The sequence below is a fragment of the Sitophilus oryzae genome, unplaced genomic scaffold (assembly GCF_002938485.1).
Source record: "Sitophilus oryzae breed Bouriz unplaced genomic scaffold, Soryzae_2.0 scaffold_357_pilon_pilon, whole genome shotgun sequence".
NCBI classification, from domain to species: Eukaryota; Metazoa; Arthropoda; class Insecta; order Coleoptera; family Curculionidae; genus Sitophilus; species Sitophilus oryzae.
Window position 1 is genome coordinate 1,702,670 of NW_022146926.1, and position 19,447 is coordinate 1,722,116.

The 19,447-nt window shown below is 31.2% G+C and overlaps 2 protein-coding genes across 2 annotated transcripts; both read left to right on the forward strand.

Annotated features, from left to right (window-relative positions):
- The first annotated feature begins 2,988 nt into the window (after positions 1-2,988).
- LOC115884801 lies at positions 2,989-4,020 on the forward strand. Its single transcript, XM_030903486.1, has one exon. It carries the CDS (start codon positions 3,265-3,267, stop codon positions 3,946-3,948), a length of 684 nt encoding a protein of 227 aa, XP_030759346.1. The 5' UTR covers positions 2,989-3,264; the 3' UTR covers positions 3,949-4,020.
- A 4,783-nt stretch (positions 4,021-8,803) lies between these two features.
- LOC115884781 lies at positions 8,804-13,180 on the forward strand. Its single transcript, XM_030903456.1, has 4 exons — positions 8,804-9,149; positions 9,207-9,398; positions 9,464-9,588; positions 13,016-13,180. Exons 1-4 carry the CDS (start codon positions 8,994-8,996, stop codon positions 13,086-13,088), a joined length of 546 nt encoding a protein of 181 aa, XP_030759316.1. The 5' UTR covers positions 8,804-8,993; the 3' UTR covers positions 13,089-13,180.
- The last annotated feature ends 6,267 nt before the right edge of the window (positions 13,181-19,447 follow it).

The window sequence follows — 19,447 nt, forward strand, 5'->3', positions numbered from 1 at the left end:
TTATAATTGACATTCTTTAAAAATTCCTTTTAGACCACGGATAACTCTATCAAACGGTATAGAAAAATATTTAGACGTATCTTTCTCCACTTGAAAAGTCGAATTTTCAGAAATCATTAACCTATACCTACGTTTTCTAATTAATTTATCAACTAGTGAAGGAGAATATCCATTACACTCAGCTACATTCCTAATGTAATCTCTTTCTATTTCATATCTTTCGTTGGAAAGTGGGAAACTAAGTAATCTATGAACTAAAATTTAAACTAGCCAATTTATGTTCAACACTATGATGTGATTCGTTAGGAATATATCTGCGTGTGGTCGTATTTTTCCTATAGATATCAAATTCCAGGCAATTATTAGCATTTCTAATAACTAATACATCTAGAAAAGGTAATCTGTCGTTGTTCTCAATTTCAGGCGTAAATTTGATGGAAGGAAAACGATTTTTTAACTTAGAAATAAAATTATCTATGGTGTCTGAATGTGTGTCAAAAACAGCAAAAATATATATAACATGGTTAGCGAAACGCGCGTCCAGTGTAAAAGTAAAAGTGTTTTGGTGTATTGTGGTGATTGAGTGTTTTTATTTTGCTGTGTAACACTAAAGGTTCCAACCCTCAACTGTAAATTTAATTAAATTAAATTAAAAATATTTTTTTTTGGAAATTTTCGAAGTAAAACAACTCCGTTATTTTGGACTTATTTGAAAAACGATAAAGAGAAAATATGTTTCTTTTATCGAGATCTACCATCCCTTAAAATACTTGCACTTATTTTTTGGACACCCTGGATATAGGCCTAGATCAGGCAACCAACTATACAATTGTTTTGATATCTCTGTATTATTTTAATTTTATTACCAAACAATAATTGTTAGATGAAAGTATGACCTATTTAATATATATTAATAAATAAAGAAGTGTTGTACTACCATTATTTTCAGGACAACAAAAATTTTCTAGGTATTAATTGTTTTTATGGTTGCGTACATATAAAATAACTAGCGTGTACCAGCGACTTCGTTCGCGGCGAATTAATCATTTGTAATGGTGATGAAAAAGCACAGCAAGAATTTCCATTACCATACAAACTGGATAAAAAAATTTCACATTTATGTCAGCATGAGAAAAAACAATATGGCCTATATAAACAATATAACTTGGTAATATTTGAGGGGTAGTTTCATCTCGTTGGAATTTGACTTTGGAAAAATCCGTTTGCCAAAAATAAGCTTTTTACGTGAAGCAGTTTAAGCAGAATCGTGGTTAAGAAATCACCTAACTTTTTGGAACACCCTGTATGATTTTTTAAAAAATTTCAAAATATGTAAAAAAACCAAATAAATTATGCTTGTCCAAGCGTTTTCCCGAAAGACTAGCCGTTTTTTAAATAACAAATATTGTAATATTTGAGGGGCGTTTTCACCCTCTTGGAATTTGAGATTCGAGAAACCCCTCCTTATCGAACCTCTGCACCCTACAGTCAATCCGTTTGTCAAAAATCAGAGTCAAAGTTTAAGCAGAATCGTGATTATTCAATGGTCATATTTTATGAAACACCCTGTATAAATTTATAAAAAATCTTAAAATATGTAAAACAACAAAATAAAATATACGTGTTTAAGAGTTTTTCCGAAAAACTCACCGGTTTTTAAATAAAAAATATTTTAATATTTGAGGGCTAGTTTCAAGAACAGTTAACCTAAGAGGACTGCTCATTCAGCCAAAAGTGTCCGCCAGGTGCATGCGAAAACTACTCGCTTTGTGACGTCATTGTAGTCCTTGTCATGGTTATTAGTCCTTATCCGGCAACCAATAATACACACACGTGCATTATTGGTTGCCGACTGCAAAACGTTCATTATTTAGTTTATTTATTATAAATAATTATAATAAACACCTTATATGTATGCAGTATAGAAAATTAACTGTATAAATCGTATTAAATACTCGGATAATGCATTTTTAAGAACAGCATTTCCCAGCATCACCTTTTGCAAGCATTCTTTTTAGAATACTTCCATATTTTGCTTTAAAATAATTAATAAACAATATCGTGGGCACTTAGTAAGCACTTTGTCACAATCTACAACACAAAATGAACGTATTTAGACACTCTATAACTCTAAAAACTTTAAAGACACCTTTTTCACATTTAAAATTGACAAAATAATTAACTCAAAATTTCTCAGCTGTTATTTTTATAAGTTTACCATAGGCAACTAATAATACACACTGTCATGACAAGGCTTTGACTTTGGCTTTGACAAGGACTACAATGACGTCACAACTGTCAGCTGAAGCGCGGGAAGAGGCGAACCTACGTCTTATGAGGATGAGCAATCCTATTAGTTTACCGTTCTTGGGCTAGTTTAAGCAGGATCGTGATTAATCAATGACCAGATTTTTCGAAACACCCTGTATACATTTTTAAAAAATCTTAAGATATGTAAAAAACAAAATAAAATATACGTGTTTAAGCGTTTTTTCGGAAACTTGACCTTTTTTTAAATAAAAAATATTGTAATATTTGAGGGGTGGTTTCACCCTCTTGGAACTGGAATTTCGAAAAATCCCTAGAATCAACCTGTATGCCACAATTGAGCTTCTTACGTTGAGTGGTTTGAGCAGGATCGTGATTAATCAGTATGTCAGTCACTTAAGGATTTTATATATTAGTATAGATATGGTAATTATTTTTTAAAATTTTCATATTAATTATGTATGATTATTAAGGATAAGTTTATAAATAGCTACAAAATGATCAACCTTGACCTTATTTTACACGATGTATGAACTGCTAGTAAACATTCTTTGTACAGTTAAAGATTTACATTTTTATTAGACTTACGATATGTTCGTCTACAGAACTAACGGTTTAAATATAGACAATTTCTAATTACATTACATTGTTTGATTTTGTTTTTTTCCTACATAATGCGTACTTCATGACGTAAATGACCCGACGATAGATTAATATATTATATTAGATGAAATACCAAGACCCCGTTTTCACGTAGTCTTCAAAGTTGATATAAAAAATTCTTCTGCCACACTTTTATCGCGAGATGCATAGCGGTCCAATAGCAACAATATCAGCGGTTAAGATGTCCGTTCTTTCAAACAAAATTAACCCGGTTACCGTTACGGCCGAACCAGCTTCTTACGGTACCAATTCCCTCGCCAAACCGAAACTTATCTCCCGTAGTCAAACCAGTTGATAGTCGATATCAGCGGCGGCCAGTGTTGTTTTTTCAAGATGATGAATCGCCTTGTGCTTTTACTGTCCCTGCTCGCGCTGCACGCCCACGCAGTACCGGTACCCTCGTCCAGAACCAACGGCGGACAGAAGATACTGTACGACGAACGACAGGAAGGCGACTCCAACATACGCGCCGACCTCAAGAACATCATTATTTTCGTCCAATCAAATCCTTCATCATTATCATCGTCCACCTCGTCACCCGGCATGAGCTTGCTGAATATGTTGATGTCCAAAGCCAACCCAAAATTTAAAAACGTCCGTTCGAAATCGCCATTTCTCAAAACCGGTCCCGAAACCAAACATTTTATCGAGTCCAAAACTGCACCTTATCACGTCGACATCGGCAAGAGCGACAGTCATTTGTTGAACGACGAGATCCTGGCTACTCAATCACCTCCGGTTGCGCTGGGTGATCGCAAAAACAAAAGCTCGACTTCCTTGCTTCGCCAACTGAGATCGGTGAAAGCCTTTATCCTGACTGTGCCCGAAGATGATGTGATTTTGAAGAAAACGGTGGAGGACCCCAAGGTCGTGCGGAAGGAGGGGTTGAAGAAGAAGCAGAACAAGAGAAGGAAGGAGGAGATGATGCTGATTGGAGCGCTGGAACAGTGCGGACCGGAAATGTATAGAGACGATGATGGTATTTGTAGAATGAAAATTGGAGACCGGGACGAATAGAATATGTCGATTAGATAATATATTTTTATTTTTATAATTATTTATTTATTATATTTTGTAGCTAATTAAGTATTTAAGTATGTAATGATATAATTAATATATAATATATCCAAGATTCCATATTTTCTTATATATTCTGATAAAAATATATACCGGGTGCGTCTCAAAAGTGGCTCACCCCTATAACCATTTTTTTAGATAAAAAAAACGAGATTTGGTATGTTAGATATGACATAAATTAGGATTGATTGACGTATTCAATTGTTTTTGGTCACTTCCTGTCACCTGAATGACATATCATATGTCAACTTTTGACATTTTCGCTTTAAAAAAAAATCGTTTTTTAAATTTCAATCTAGAGTGCCATGCCATGGATGTGTTAAAAAAAACTAATTATTAATCAAAGAGCCTTGGAAAAATAGATTTGATCGTCTAATGTTTTTCTTGTCTTGTCCTGGTCGGTTAAAAGATACCCAAATCATATTTTCAATCATATCTCATTTTTTTCAAATGGAACAAGGGTAGCTCGTTAGCATATTTGAAAAAAGCATTTTTATACGAATTTATTTGAATAATCACAGACATGGTATTTCGAATGAAATTGTCATTATGAACCGCATTTTAATATTTCAAATAAACCATATGCGCAAATGTTAAAAATTGACATATGATATGTCATTCTATTCACAGTGTCATTTTCTATCCAATAAAGTAAAAATACACCGAAGGTGCCATTTAAAAATCAAAAGCTGTAGTCATTTCCGGTGAAACAGGAAGTGACCAAAAACAGTTGAAGACATGAGTTGATAAAGGTGTCATGTCCCATTTTTTTTAAATCAGTTTTACCCAGTATTTCAACATCTCTTTGACAGATCTATCCCCAATAGACTCTAAATATCAAATACCATAAAGAATATACTAGGTGATGAAGATGTCATGTCACATACACTCGAAACTTTAAAAAAGCGATATGACACCTTTATTCACTCATGTCTTCAATTGAATACGTCAATTAATCCTAATTTATGTCATATATATATATATATATACATACATCATATGTCATATATATATACATACCAAATCAAAAACCAAAAGATACGCTACTGTTTTTTTATAGGTGCAACTGAGTAATTTAGCTACCTTACAGCTACACTGCCAAACAGGAATTTCTAAGCAAAATGGTGATTTTAGCTATAAAAGTCAGAACCGTAACTGTAAATATTGACTGTTGCAAATTATATATTCAGTTCATAGAGGTAAACACAAAATGTATACAAGACCTTTTATTATGCTAAAAAATCCGCAAAAACATTTACAACACAGGCTATAAGAAATTCTGAGCATATACAGTGTGTATCAGTCAAATGAAATAAATTCAATAATAAATAAAATAAAGCGTGTTCAAGAAATCATTGATGAGTCATTTGATATTTTTAGTTGCGCTTTTTTTCAATAAAAACTGTATATAATAACTACAGGGTTGTTCACCACATACGACACGGAATATTGTAGCTAAACGATTAGATTTTTACAAATTGTAAGATTTGGCTTCGTTGAGGGACTATTTGAGCTACAATTTAAAAATATTTTTACAAGATACAGAGTGTCCCAAATAAATAAAAAAATATCAAAGTTGTATTTTTTTAAATGAAACACACTGTATATTATTACATTTTTAGTTTTTACTATTAAAATAAAGGTAAATTTGATTAAGGTTTATTATACTTAAACCTTACCGTTTTTGAAATATTTTCAATTTTGTGAAATTGCAGTATAAATTTTAAGGCTTCATTTCTTCGATATATTGATAAATGAGGTCTAAATTATAAGAAAATGCATTTTCTAAGAAAACTTGAAGGGATAGGTAAAAAGTGGTATAATACTATTTGATAGACAATTAAATTGTGCATCTGATTCTCATAAAATATACAGGGTGTTACATTTAAATTAAACAAGTTATTGCCGCTTAAAGCTAGTGCAATATCTTGTTTAATTTAAATGGAACACCCTATATATTTTATGAGAATCAGATTTGTATTATATCATTTTTTACCTATCTCTTCAAGTTTTCGTAGAAAATGCATTTTCTTGTAATTTAGAACTCATTTATCAATATATCCATGGAATTCTGACATTTTAGATTATTTTTAAAGATATACCAAATTTCTAAAAAGTACAGATACTAATATTGTCGATATAGTTCGTTTATTTCATTAAAAAATAAAAAAAAAAAACTGTTTAAAATATTTGTTAAAGAGGACCGATTAATATGATTCCAGTATTCAAATTACATTAATTGACTGTTTGCGTTGATTAATAATAATTGCTCCAAATACTAAAAAACTGGATTATGTATGTATATTAGACAGTGTGGTAAAAAACACCTTAAAAATGATATTTCATTTTTTGACAAATGCTTATTTATAATAACAAAGACGTTCATTTTCATAACTTATTCTTATATTGATTTCTCATTCAAATCCACATTTATTTAGAATAATTTATTAACGAACACAATTAAGTATGTAATTAATTAGTATTTGGGCGGAAATACTGGTGGTATATTTAATTAATGGTATACTCTTTAATAAAGATTTAAATAGTTTTCTTTTTGCATACAAATGGGCTAGTAATATTATCGTTTTACTAAAAACGATAATATTACTAGACTATACATTTTGTACATTTGTTGTTTTAAAAACAATCTAAAATGTCAATATCCATGGGTATATTGATAAATGAGGTCTAAATTATAAGAAAATGCATTTTCTAAGAAAACTTGAAGGGATAGGTAAAAAGTGGTATAATACTATTTGATAGACAATTAAATTGTGCATCTGATTCTGATAAAATATACAGGGTGTTACATTTAAATTAAACAAGTTATTGCCGCTTAAAGCTAGTAATTATTTAAAATAAATTTTTAGACACTCTGTATAGGGTAGTATAATTTTTATTATTGCAACACAATAACTGACCAATAAACTTCAGTAAATATTTAGTATTAAAAACTTTGATACCCTCGGAGAAATGAGGCCTTCAAATTTATACTGCAATTTCACAAAATTGAAAATATTTCAAAAACGGTAAGGTTTATACCGTTAACGGTATAATAATATACAGGGTGTTTCATTTAAAAAAATACAACTTTGATAGTTTTTATTTATTTGGGACACTCTGTATCTTGTAAAAATATTTTTAAATTGTAGCTCTAATAGTACTTCAACGAACCCAAAACTTACAATTTGTAAAAATCTAATCGTTTAGCTACAATACTCCGTGTCGTATGTGGTGAACAACCCTGTATATCTTATTAATTTTCGAGATTATTCAAAAATTCTAAACGTATTTCGGAAGCTTCCTTCACTTCCTGTATTTTTGATCCTATACTGTACAACAGTTTTATAAATTTTAATAAAATTTAGTAATAAAATACATTAAATAAGTAATTATTTATTAATTTTATTTTAATTTTATTAATTGTGATTAATAAAATTGTATTTACCTCATCAAGATACAACTTTTAATCAGCATTAAATGGCCTACACAGTTTTGCTAATAAGAGGAAAAAAAGTCAGGGGCGCACATGTTTTTTTTAGAAAAATATTCCAGTGATAGCACATAAGCAGTTTTGAGATACTGTGTAAAAATGTAGAACTTATGGTAACTTTTACCCTCCAAATTTCATTTGAATCGGCTAAATGTACTTAGAGAAAATTATTATAAATCGAAAAAAAAATGAAAACTTGTAACCCCCTGTAGCTACGAAAAAAAGAAGAATAGTACATGTTTTTTGAAATACCTTGTATAATATACCGGGTACGTCTCAAAAGTGACTCACCCCCTATAACTTCTTTATTTTTTCAGATAAAAAAACGAGATTTGGTATGTTAGTATATATGACATAAATCAGGACTGATTGACGTATTCAATTCTTTTCGGTCACTTCTTGTTTCACCGGAAATGACAACAACTTTTGATTTTTAAATGGCACCCTCTGTATTTTTTTACTTTATTCGATAGAAAATGACACTCTAAATATAATGACATATCATATGTTAATTTTTGACATTTTCGCTTAAAAGAAAATTGTGTTTTAAATTTCAATCTAGAATGCTAGGGCTGTGTTAAAAACACTAATTTTTAATCAAGGAACCTTGGAAAAATAGATTTGATCGTCTAATGTCTTTAGTGTCTTGTCTTGACCGGATGCCCACAAATCGTATTTTTAATCACATCTCAATTTTTTCAAACGAGGGTAGCTCATTAGCATATTTGGGAAAAGCATTTTTTTGCGAATAATTTGGTACCACATACTTGGTACTTCGAGTCAAATTGTCGTTATGAATCGCATGTTGCAATTTCAAATAAACCATATTCGAAAATGTCAAAAGTTGACATATGATACGTCATTCTATTCAGAGTGTCATTTTCTATTGAATAAAGTAACAAAATACAGAGGATACCATTTCAAAATTAAAAGTTTTAGTCATTTCCGGTGAAACAGGAAAGAGACAGAAAACAATTGAATACGTCAATCAAAAAAAGTTTTATGGCTGAGCCACTTTTGAAACGCACCCGGTATATATTGATGATTTAGATATACTTTGAACTTCATGTATTAAATATATTAGATAAAAAGCAATAAAACTACCGTCTGTACAGTTTTGTGATCACCTGGTATACATACATAGAGACCTACATTATTTTATGACTGTTTTCTTCCATCGTTTACAGCAACTCTATCCTATCACATCACGATTCAACGATCTTGGTATTCGATTATGGACTCTTTGCCTTTCTATATGGCAAAAATGATAGAGGGTCAACGGCATGACCTGGACTCGGAGCCACACCATCTTGGACAGGTTCTTCATGTAGTACCGTTCTTCACGTGGTCTCTTAATTGCCCACCAGTACCATTTCATTTGAAGCCATCAAGCCGTCTGAGTGTAAACAAAATTCCGATAGTACCACTTGTTTCTTTCATTAGTTTTTTTAACTTTATCGGTTGCCATCGCGAGATTTTTTTTTATTGAACCATGATCGATTTAATGTGGTACCTGGGTCTTCCCATGTTCGCCGTGGGTGTTTGTGGCGTCCCCTATAAGCGGGAATCAGAAAATGGAACGAGGTACGACTGGAATCAGTACGACACTGTCTACGATCGAAAACAAACCGGTACTGAAAATCTTAAGGTGAGTTTTTTTTTATTATAATTAAACCAAAATAAAAAAAAATCTTTTTTAAATAAGGTCAATGTCGATGGGGTGTCTTTAATTTGGACTACCAACTCCTTACTGGCTGCAGCGGCCTTGCTTGAACCAGCTCTTTATGGAGAATTTCCTGATTCCAATGTGGATTTGATATTCGGATCTGATGGAGAAAAACCCGAAGATATAGACTTATTTGGAGAAAAACCATCGTCAACGACAAAAAAGCCAGTGGTAATACGAGTATAGCCAGTATTATCACAGATTTTAAATAATCCTTTATTGAATTTTGATTACAGGAAAAACCAAATAAAACTACTTCTCCAACTTCTACAACGGAGACAGTGCCGGAAGTGGTCATCGTCGAGCATAATACACCGAAAGTAGAAAGTTCACAAAAAAAGAGTTCCCCAGGGATTAGGAGGTAACCATTAACAACTAGAGTATAGCATATTAGTTTATTAACACTACCACAAACTAATTATATGTAGTTGTCTTAGTAGTTAGTCAGACAACATAGCGTACCGACCCCCCTATACAAACTCCCGTGGTTCATAAAGGTGTATTTGCACACAGCTTGTATGCAAATATATACAGGGTGAATCTGAAATAAGTGCAAGTATTTTCGACCCCAGAAACAATGAATAATAATGAAAAATAAAATGTTTGGACTTTTTTGAATTTTTCGTTAAAAACCATAATATCTTAATAATATAGCAACATAGGCTGTAGATTATATTTACAAGAAAGAACCTAAAAAAGATTCAGTGGTTTTCAAAATTTCAGCAAAAAAAAACATTTTTTTTTATTTTCAAAGTAAAATAACTCGTTTATTTAGGACTTATTTGAAAACGGTAAAGTGAAAATATTTACACGTATTTCTGACTCACCCTGTGTATATTAGAGATTTTTAAAAAGAGAATCAGAAGGGCAATAACGATAGATTCAAATTTTAATCATGTTTCTTTGTACTATACGAATCGTAGCTTTATAAAACTGAATTGTTGGTAGACTGACCGCATATAAAGATGATGCCAAGCTTGTTGTATGTTTAACATACCGGGTCTTTCTCAAAAGTGGCCTTCTATAACTTTTTTTATTTTTTCAGATAATTTTTAATTATTATATTAATATTTTTCAGATATTTTATCAGACGTATTCAATTGTTTTCGGCCACTTCCTGTTTCACCGGAAATTACTATAACTTTTGATTTTTAAATGGTACCCTCAGTATTTTTTTACTAAATTCATTTGATAGAAACATTCTGAATAGAATGACATATCGTATTCAACTTTTGACATTTTCATTTAAAAAAAATACCATTTTAAATTTCAATTTAAAGTGCTATGGGCATAAATGTAACGACAATTTGACTCGGAAACAGCAAACGTGTGTAGTACCAATTTATTCGTAAAAAAATACTTTTACTTTTACACTGGACGCGCGTTTCGCTAACCATGTTAGCATCATCAGCAGATGATTATAAACTAAAGTACAATCTACAAATTGAGCGTTTATATACTCGCCCAGTAGGTACCGAGTGGGCGTGGCAAAATCTAGCCAACCGAGTCAGAGCCAACTGAGCGTAACAGTTAATTTCCGCCACTAGAGTAGTAGGAACAAAGAACTTGAAGGAATTGGACCGTTGACTCTGTTCATACTATCTTTACATTTATTAATTCTGATGCTTTCATATGCATCTAATTGCCGTAATTTGAGACTTGTTTAATTAATTTTAAATTATTAAGATCTATACAATGTTCTTTATGAACAATATGTTCGGCAACGCAAGATTTATCCGGTTTACCATATCTTATCTGAGCTAAATGTTCTTTAAATCTAGTTAATATTGATTTTCTAGTTTGCCCAACATATTTCTGATTACAATCTTTACAAGAAATTTCATAAATACCCGACCTTTCCAGTGGAGGTGTTTTATCCTTTGGATTACCTAATAATTGTTGTAATTTATTATTAGCACTATACACAAGTTTATAATTTACATTCTTCAAAATTCCTTTTAGACCACGGGATAACTCTCTATCAAACGGCATCGAAAAATATTTAGACGTGTCTTTCTCCACTTGAAAAGTCGAATTTTCAGAAATCATTAACCTATACCTACGTTTTCTAATTAATTTATCAACTAGTGAAGGAGAATATCCATTACACTCAGCTACATTCCTAATGTAATCTCTTTCTATTTCATATCTTTCTTTGGAAAGTGGGAAACTAAGTTATCTATGAACTAGGAAATTTAAACTAGCCATTTTATGTTCAACACTATGATGTGATTCATTAGGAATATATCTGCGTGTGGTCGTATTTTTCCTATAGATATCAAATTCCAGGCAATTATTAGTATTTCTAATAACTAATACATATCTGTCGTTGTTCTCAATTTCATGCGTAAATTTAATGGAAGGAAAACGATTATTTAACTTAGAAATAAAATTCCCAAGTGTTCCAATTCCACATACTTTAGGCTACTTGAAGGAATTACTGAACGCAAATGGTCTCGACAACAAAACTGTGATTGAATATATTGAGCTTACATCGTTATGTATGAAACAAAATTGTTTTCAATTTAATAACAACTTTTTTGAACAGCGGGAAGGTACAGCAATGGGTAATCCATTGTCTCCATTTTTGGCTAATTTATTCATGAGCAGGTTTGAAGTGGAGGCTAAGAATCAGTTTGAGTATTTTCCAAGAGTATGGTTTAGGTATGTGGATGATATTTTTGCTGTTTTTGACACACATTCAGACACCATAGATAATTTTATTTCTAAGTTAAATAATCGTTTTCCTTCCATTAAATTTACGCATGAAATTACGTATTAATTATGTACAGCGCAGAGATAGTTAATTCCGACTTGTCGGAAAGTATCGGTTAGATATTAAGTCCCGAACGGGAGATAGCGGCCTGCGTGCAATGGTAGTACTTTCGTACCACCGAGGCGCATCTATCGATAGTTAAAGAATGGTAAAAGGCTTTTTTTCAGGCAAGCCAAATTATAAAAATAGAAAACAACCAAGCTCACCTGATGATGGAGTAGGGCTCCGAAACCGGTAGTGAGAGCAGGTTGATCCGCATTATGACAAACACAGCGTAGAATTAAATTTCTATATTAGCAGTTAAGTGGCAAGAATCCTTATATAATTTTATTATATACCTCTACTGCAAGAAATTTGTTTTCTATTTTCAATAAATTATTAAAATACCGAGGATGCCATTTAAAAATCAAAAGTTGTAATAATAATTTCCGGTGAAACAGGAAGTGACCGAAAACAATTGAATACGCCAATCAATCCTGATTTACGTCATATACTAACGTACCAAATCTCGTCTATTTATCTAAAAAAATAAAAAAGTTATAGGGGTGGGCCACTTTGGAGAAACACCCGGTATAGTCGATGTTACATAGCAGCAGTACGGGAAATAATTTTGTGTGTGTGCTATATTATTTTATAGCATTAGAAGAAATATATCTAAGTTCACGCTCATGGATTATTTTAAACTTACCATTATTACAAACAAAAGGCGGTCGCAATGCAATAGTGTCACTGACAGAGGCGCCACTAGGGGGGGCTAGGCGGGACTTAGCCCCCCTATGACTGGTACGTGTCGCATAAAATTGGCTTTAACCTCAAATCAATTCAAAAAAGACTTGAGCTCCCCTAAAAGTCTGTGTCTAGTTGCGCCCCTGGTCACTGTTAACGCGACAGGTTCATCTTTAGATGCGGCCACTCTACTTGGCAGATCTTGGCGCTTGAACTCTTTTTAAATCAGTAAGACTTAAGTCGGTATCTACAAAATTTACTAATAAAAATTATTGTGTTTTTCTAGGAGAATTCAGTGGCCACAGCTATTAAAATCAGTTCTACGTAGCAGAAGTCCCGAACCCGAAGCTGACGAATAACTAATTTAGTGTTTGATTAAAAGAAAAATCATTCCCAGTAAATTATTTATTTATTACCTATTTATTAAGATATTTTTTATAGCTGTAATTTAAGCCAGTTATTTTTCATAACTTTACTATAAGCTATTTATTTTTATATGTTAAAAGAACTAAGAAATAATATAGATTCATAAAAAATATTTGTTTCATTTCGAAATTGCAGTTGTCGACTAATATACAGTATGTCCCATTGTTCCAGTTACTGATTTTATCTTTGAATAAGAAGACTAAGGAAGGAGCATAATGCTATCCATGTATTCATGCATGGTGGGCGGAAAAGCCACCATAAAAGCTCTCTAGGGTGGGGATCCTTGACAGTTCTGTTTGACGATTCATTTGACACATTTGAATTTAATTGGAAATTTTGTAGATTTGTCAGTCTTTACGGAGCTTATTTTATGTCATTTGTTATTTATTCTACTACTGATAGTTGTATAAAGGTAGTAAATCTAGATGGAAATTGTGGCAGAACTTAAATTCACAGTGACACTATCGCGATTTATCGAAAAAGACTCTAAAATAGTTGGCTGTGTAGCGTGCGGTAGATCTCGGTAAAAATCGAGTGAAATAATGGAACAACTTTTCGCTAGTAAGTGACTATATAATATACATACGTGTAGTAAACCGATCATTTATGAAATTCACTTTAATTAACTAAATTATATATTTTTCTTGCATTTTAGCTTTTATTTATTCCTTGTCAAACATTAGATGCATGGCTGAGAAACTTAAATGGAAATGACGGTTCATTAAAAATAGTTTTTCCTCCAAGATGCAGAGGCGCAAAATATTAAAACTGTCAATATTAACAATGCAAATGTCAATATCTGACAATAATAAAATTTGATTTTTAACTGTCACTCAGAGACGCTTTTGTTGTGATTTTACGGTTTGATTTCGTTTTGATTTGTCTAATTATTGTAAAATTAAATTCCTTCAGAGTTTTTGCCAGTATTCTGTTTTAGATAATGTTTTTTAAAAATGGTGGGACAATTTGTGTTTTGTATAGACTCTTGTACTACACTTGTTGTACTTGACTTGTTGTACACCTGGTTTCCGAAGGATACAATGGTAAGTAAATTAAACATATCTACTTACAGTTATAGATTTATTAAATTAGTACTGCTAATAAATGCTACTTGCTGAGCAGTTATTTAATTTTATTTACGGTGCATGTAAGGAATTAAGGACGCGCGTTGTGTTATATTAGCACGATCAGCAGATGATTACATCTAATTTAATTTGTTTTTATTATTTCAGGTCTCAAACGGAAACAAACTGGGAATCTTGCCTACACCAAAATTATATAGCCGTTTCCAATTCACTTCAAAGGGAGGAAAATTATGTAAAACTGTCTGCTATTTGCAGAAAACCGCCAAAAATTAAATTATAACTGTAACAACTTAATATATACTATTTCTAGTCTTTTTAATATATTTTTTAATGAATATCCGACATATAAGAACACTTTGTATGCTTTTAATTAAGTTGATTTATCGTTTATAATATGTTCGACCTAATTAAAAGCACACAAAGTGTTCTTACATGTATGTCTAAATTTATTTTAAATTAACTAAAACAACGCCCCTTCCCCGCACCCCTCTCTTCCATTAGTATTTCTTCCTCCATCTACCAGAGCGCCCTTGTATAATAAAAATTGAAATGTATTATAAGTTGCCTATCTATTTAATAGTATAAGTCTTTTTATCTATGCATTAGATGTCAAAGAGATTTAGATACGCGTTAATGACTTCTACCTGCTTCAGTAGCGTATCGGATGTTTGTGTTAATAAATACTTATTATAACTTATCTATTTTTATTAGAATTATATATTTTTATAACAATTTTAATAACTACCAACATTTATTCACAACGTAAAATAAAACAACAAATTATTGAGTCTACCCCACGTCATAGTTTTACATTTTTTAAATAAAATTAGAACGACATTGATAAACCGGAATTTAAGTCGGCCATATTTGAGGCCCATCGCGGTGTACCAAGGGTGTACCTAAGATTTTTGATATGCTCCTTCCTTAGTCTTCTTATTCAAAGGATTTTATATTTTGATTTGTATTATTAATTTTTCTGTGATAATTTTATTTTATACCCACATTTTATTTCATATACAGGATGAGTCTTAAATAAGTACAAATATTTTCAGGGCTGGTAGATCTCGATAAAAGAAATATATTATAAAGTTATTAACAATATTAAAAAGTTATTTTTAAATGTACTATAGTATAATAAACTATAATATAATCTTTAACAATCTATAGTCTATATCAGTTTGTATTTAATTTAAGGTTTATATCAACTTGATTATAAGTCGTCTGTCTAATGAGAGATTAACATTGACAGTGACTGTTACCTGTCATTTTTATTCACATGTAAATTGTATTTTCATGCAATCTCTAGAAATACTTATTCCGTATCCCGACAGAGTTCATCAATAGGATTTTGGATATACATAAAATACGTTTATGCGTATAGTCTGTCCAACGGGAGGATCTCTGACAGTGACAGATGTGTCTGTCATTTTAATTCACAGGCAAATTGTATTTTCTGTCATTTTTCGTATGTCGTCTGTCCATTTTTTTTCTGCGTCATTGAACAGACTATACAGGGTGTTCTAGAAATAAGTGCAAGTATTTTTTAGGGGTGGTAGATCTCGATAAAAGAAACATATTTTCTCTTTATCATTTTTCAAATTAAGTTATTTTACTTTGAAAATTTCCAAAAAAAAATGATTTTTTGCTAAAATTTTGAGAACCACTGGATTTTTTTTCTTGTAAATTTAATCTAATACCTATGTTGCCATATTATCAAGAAATTATATGTTTTTTAACTAAAAAAAAATCCAAAAAATTTCAAAAAAATTCTGATTTTCAAAATTTTTTTTCGCGAAAAAAACCTCATAGGCGTGTTTCTGGGGTTGAGCTACATATACTACCAGTTAAAATACTTGCATTTATTTCTGTGATACCCTGTATATGGATTTTTACAGTTTTAAAACATAGAAAGGCAATAGATTTAAATAAACATATAGCTCGTTTAATTAAAAAAGCATTAAGAGCTCTCATATATTCCGTTACGAGCATTAAGAAAAAAGATATCGAATCATTTCCTTTTTACAAATTTCGGTCACACGTACATATGTAATTAAAGGCAAAAAAACCTGTTCAATATATACTGAATCTAATTTCAAGAAGATAGCGGTATATTAAATCCATTAAATCCAATAGGAACTGGGTATATCATTTTACGGTATCGTACCAGAAGAGAATAAAAGAAATAAAAGTTGTAAATGTAATGTAATAAATGTAAAGGCATTTTACTTGGTCAAAAGTTCACATATACAGTTTGTATGTGGGTTACCAATAAAATTTATACAGGGTGTTTCAAAACAAATGCGAAAAACTTCAGGGGGTGATTCCTTGTTCAAAATAAAGGGTAGTTTGCTTCATAAACGTTGGGTCAAAAGTCAACCATTAGGGAGATATCGCGGTACAAAGATGGCGGAAAAATAATGTTCTTATTTTTTATCTTGAAAACGAAAAGAGATAGACTAATGAAATTTTATGGAAGCATTACTGTTATGAAAACACACTTTCTGGTAATTTTTTCACTTTTTTAAAATGAGTGGAAGGGGTTGAAATAAACTACCCCTATCATTCTTGTTAACGAAATTTAAAGAAAAATCTTATCAAACACATGCAAAAAAATTAATTTAGTTTAGTTTGTTTATATACTTTTTTATCTCTTGTATTTTTTTTATGAAACTCACCGATTTGAAATTAAAAAATAAAATGTAAAGCATTACATGTCAGGACTAAAAATATTTTTAGATTAAGAATCTAGTGATAATAATGATAATAATAATAATCTAGATAATAACGTATTGCAGTAGGGTAATGTCAAATAAAACAATATTAGAAACATCCTAAAAAGTGAGTGACAGCGGCCGACTAGATTTTTTCCTAAAAAAATTACAGCTGCCCACTAGATTCTTTATCTAAAAATGTTTTTTGTCCTGACATGTAATGCTTTACATTTTATTTTTTAATTTCAAATCGGTGAGTTTTATCAAAAAAACACAAGAGATAAAAAAAGTTTCTAAATAAACTAACTATCAAAATTATTTTTTTTTGCATGTGTTTGATAAGATTTTTCTTTAAATTTCATTAACAGGAATGATAGGGGTAGTTTATTTCAACCCCTTCCACTAATTTTAAAAAAGTGAAAAAATTACCAGAAAGTGTGTTTTCATAACAGTAATGCTTCCGTAAAATTTCATTAGTCTATCTCTTTTCGTTTTCAAGATAAAAAATAAAAACATTATTTTTCCGCCATCTTTGTACCGCGATATCTCCCTAATGGTTGACTTTTGACCCAACGTTTATAAAGCAAACTACCCTTTATTTTGAACAAGGAATCACCCCCTGAAGTTTTTCGCATTTGTTTTGAAACACCCTGTATATCTACCTGTATAGAGCTTTCGAGATACACAAAAATGAAAATAATTTTTGGACTCAGGTTATTTTTTCAGTTTTGATACAGGAAAATAAAACACTAATTCACCGCGATACACCACAACACTAATTTTAAACACTGGACACTCGTTTCTCTACCATGTTAATTGTTTAAAAAAATGTGTCTAAAAAACTAAATTTTATTTTTTATACAGGGGTGGTCCGAACTGTATTCGGCAGCATATTCTGCAGAATAAGTAAAAAAGTTCGTATAAATATATGCCCTCCTAAAATGCTTAGTTTTGGAGATACAGGTTGTAGGAGTTTCATTTTTATTTCGATTTTTTGCAAATAATTTATGAAGGAACGTCAATATTTGGATAAAAATTGGTGTCTGGAAATTTTTTGACATGAGAAATTTTATTTTGATGTCAATATGACTCCTACTTATTACTTATCTAAAAAACACAATTTCTTGATAATATGGCGACATAGGTAGAATAATAAATTTACAAGAAAAGAGACAGTGGTTCTCAAAATTAAAAAAATATACATATTGTTCATTGGGAATATATATAGTGTAGTTTACAGTTGAGGGTTGGAACCTTTGGTGTTACACAGCAAAATAAAAACACTAAATCACCACAATACACCAAAACACTTTTACTTTTACACTGGACGCGCGTTTCGCTAACCATGTTAGCATCATCAGCAGATGATTATAAACTAAAGTACAATCTACAAGTTGAGCGTTTATATACTCGCCCAGTGGGCACCGAGTGGGCGTGGCAAAATCTAGCCAACCGAGTCAGAGCCCACTGAGCGTAACAGTTAGATTTCCGCCACTAGAGTAGTAGGAACAAAGAACTTGAAGGAATTGGACCGTTGTCTCTGTTCATACTATCTTTACATTTATTAATTCTGATGCTTTCATATGCATCTAATTGCCTGTAATTTGAGACTTGTTTAATTAATTTTAAATTATTAAGATCTATACAATATTCTTTATCAACAATATGATTCTTTAAATCTAGTTAATATTTTAAATCTAGTAAATATGCTGGGAATATTAGAAAATCAATATTAACTAGATTTAAAGAACATTTAGCTGAGATAAGATATGGTAGACCGGATAAATCTTGCTTTGCCGAACATATTGTTGATAAAGAACATTGTATAGATCTTAATAATTTAAAATTAATTAAACAAGTCTCAAATTACAGGCAATTAGATGCATATGAAAGCATCAGAATTAATAAATGTAAAGATAGTAAGAACAGAGACAACGGTCCAATTCCTTCAAGTTCTTTGTTCCTACTACTCTAGTGGCGGAAATCTAACTGTTACGCTCAGTGGGCTCTGACTCGGTTGGCTAGATTTTGCCACGCCCACTCGGTGCCCACTGGGCGAGTATATAAAACGCTCAACTTGTAGATTGTACTTTAGTTTATAATCATCTGCCGATGATGCTAACATGGTTAGCGAAACGCGCGTCCAGTGTAAAAGTAAAAGTGTTTTGGTGTATTGTGGTGATTTAGTGTTTTTATTTTTTGTATTGTAGTCCTAAATGTTTAATTTAAAAAACCGTTTCGTTTTTGAGATTGGCAGTTTTTGTTCCGGAGATATTCGTTGTTAAATATTTCGGAAAACAGAAAAAAAAAATACTTTTTTTGTAGCTTTCTCAAATAACTGAAAATCTCTTAGAGATATCGGTAAACAGTGTGTTGCAGTCAATTCTACGTAAAATGGACTATCAGTAAGAATATTTTAGTTGCGATCTGAGACGCAATATATATATTTTGAATCATGAATATGCGTAATTCTATTTTGTATTTTTCGTTATGACC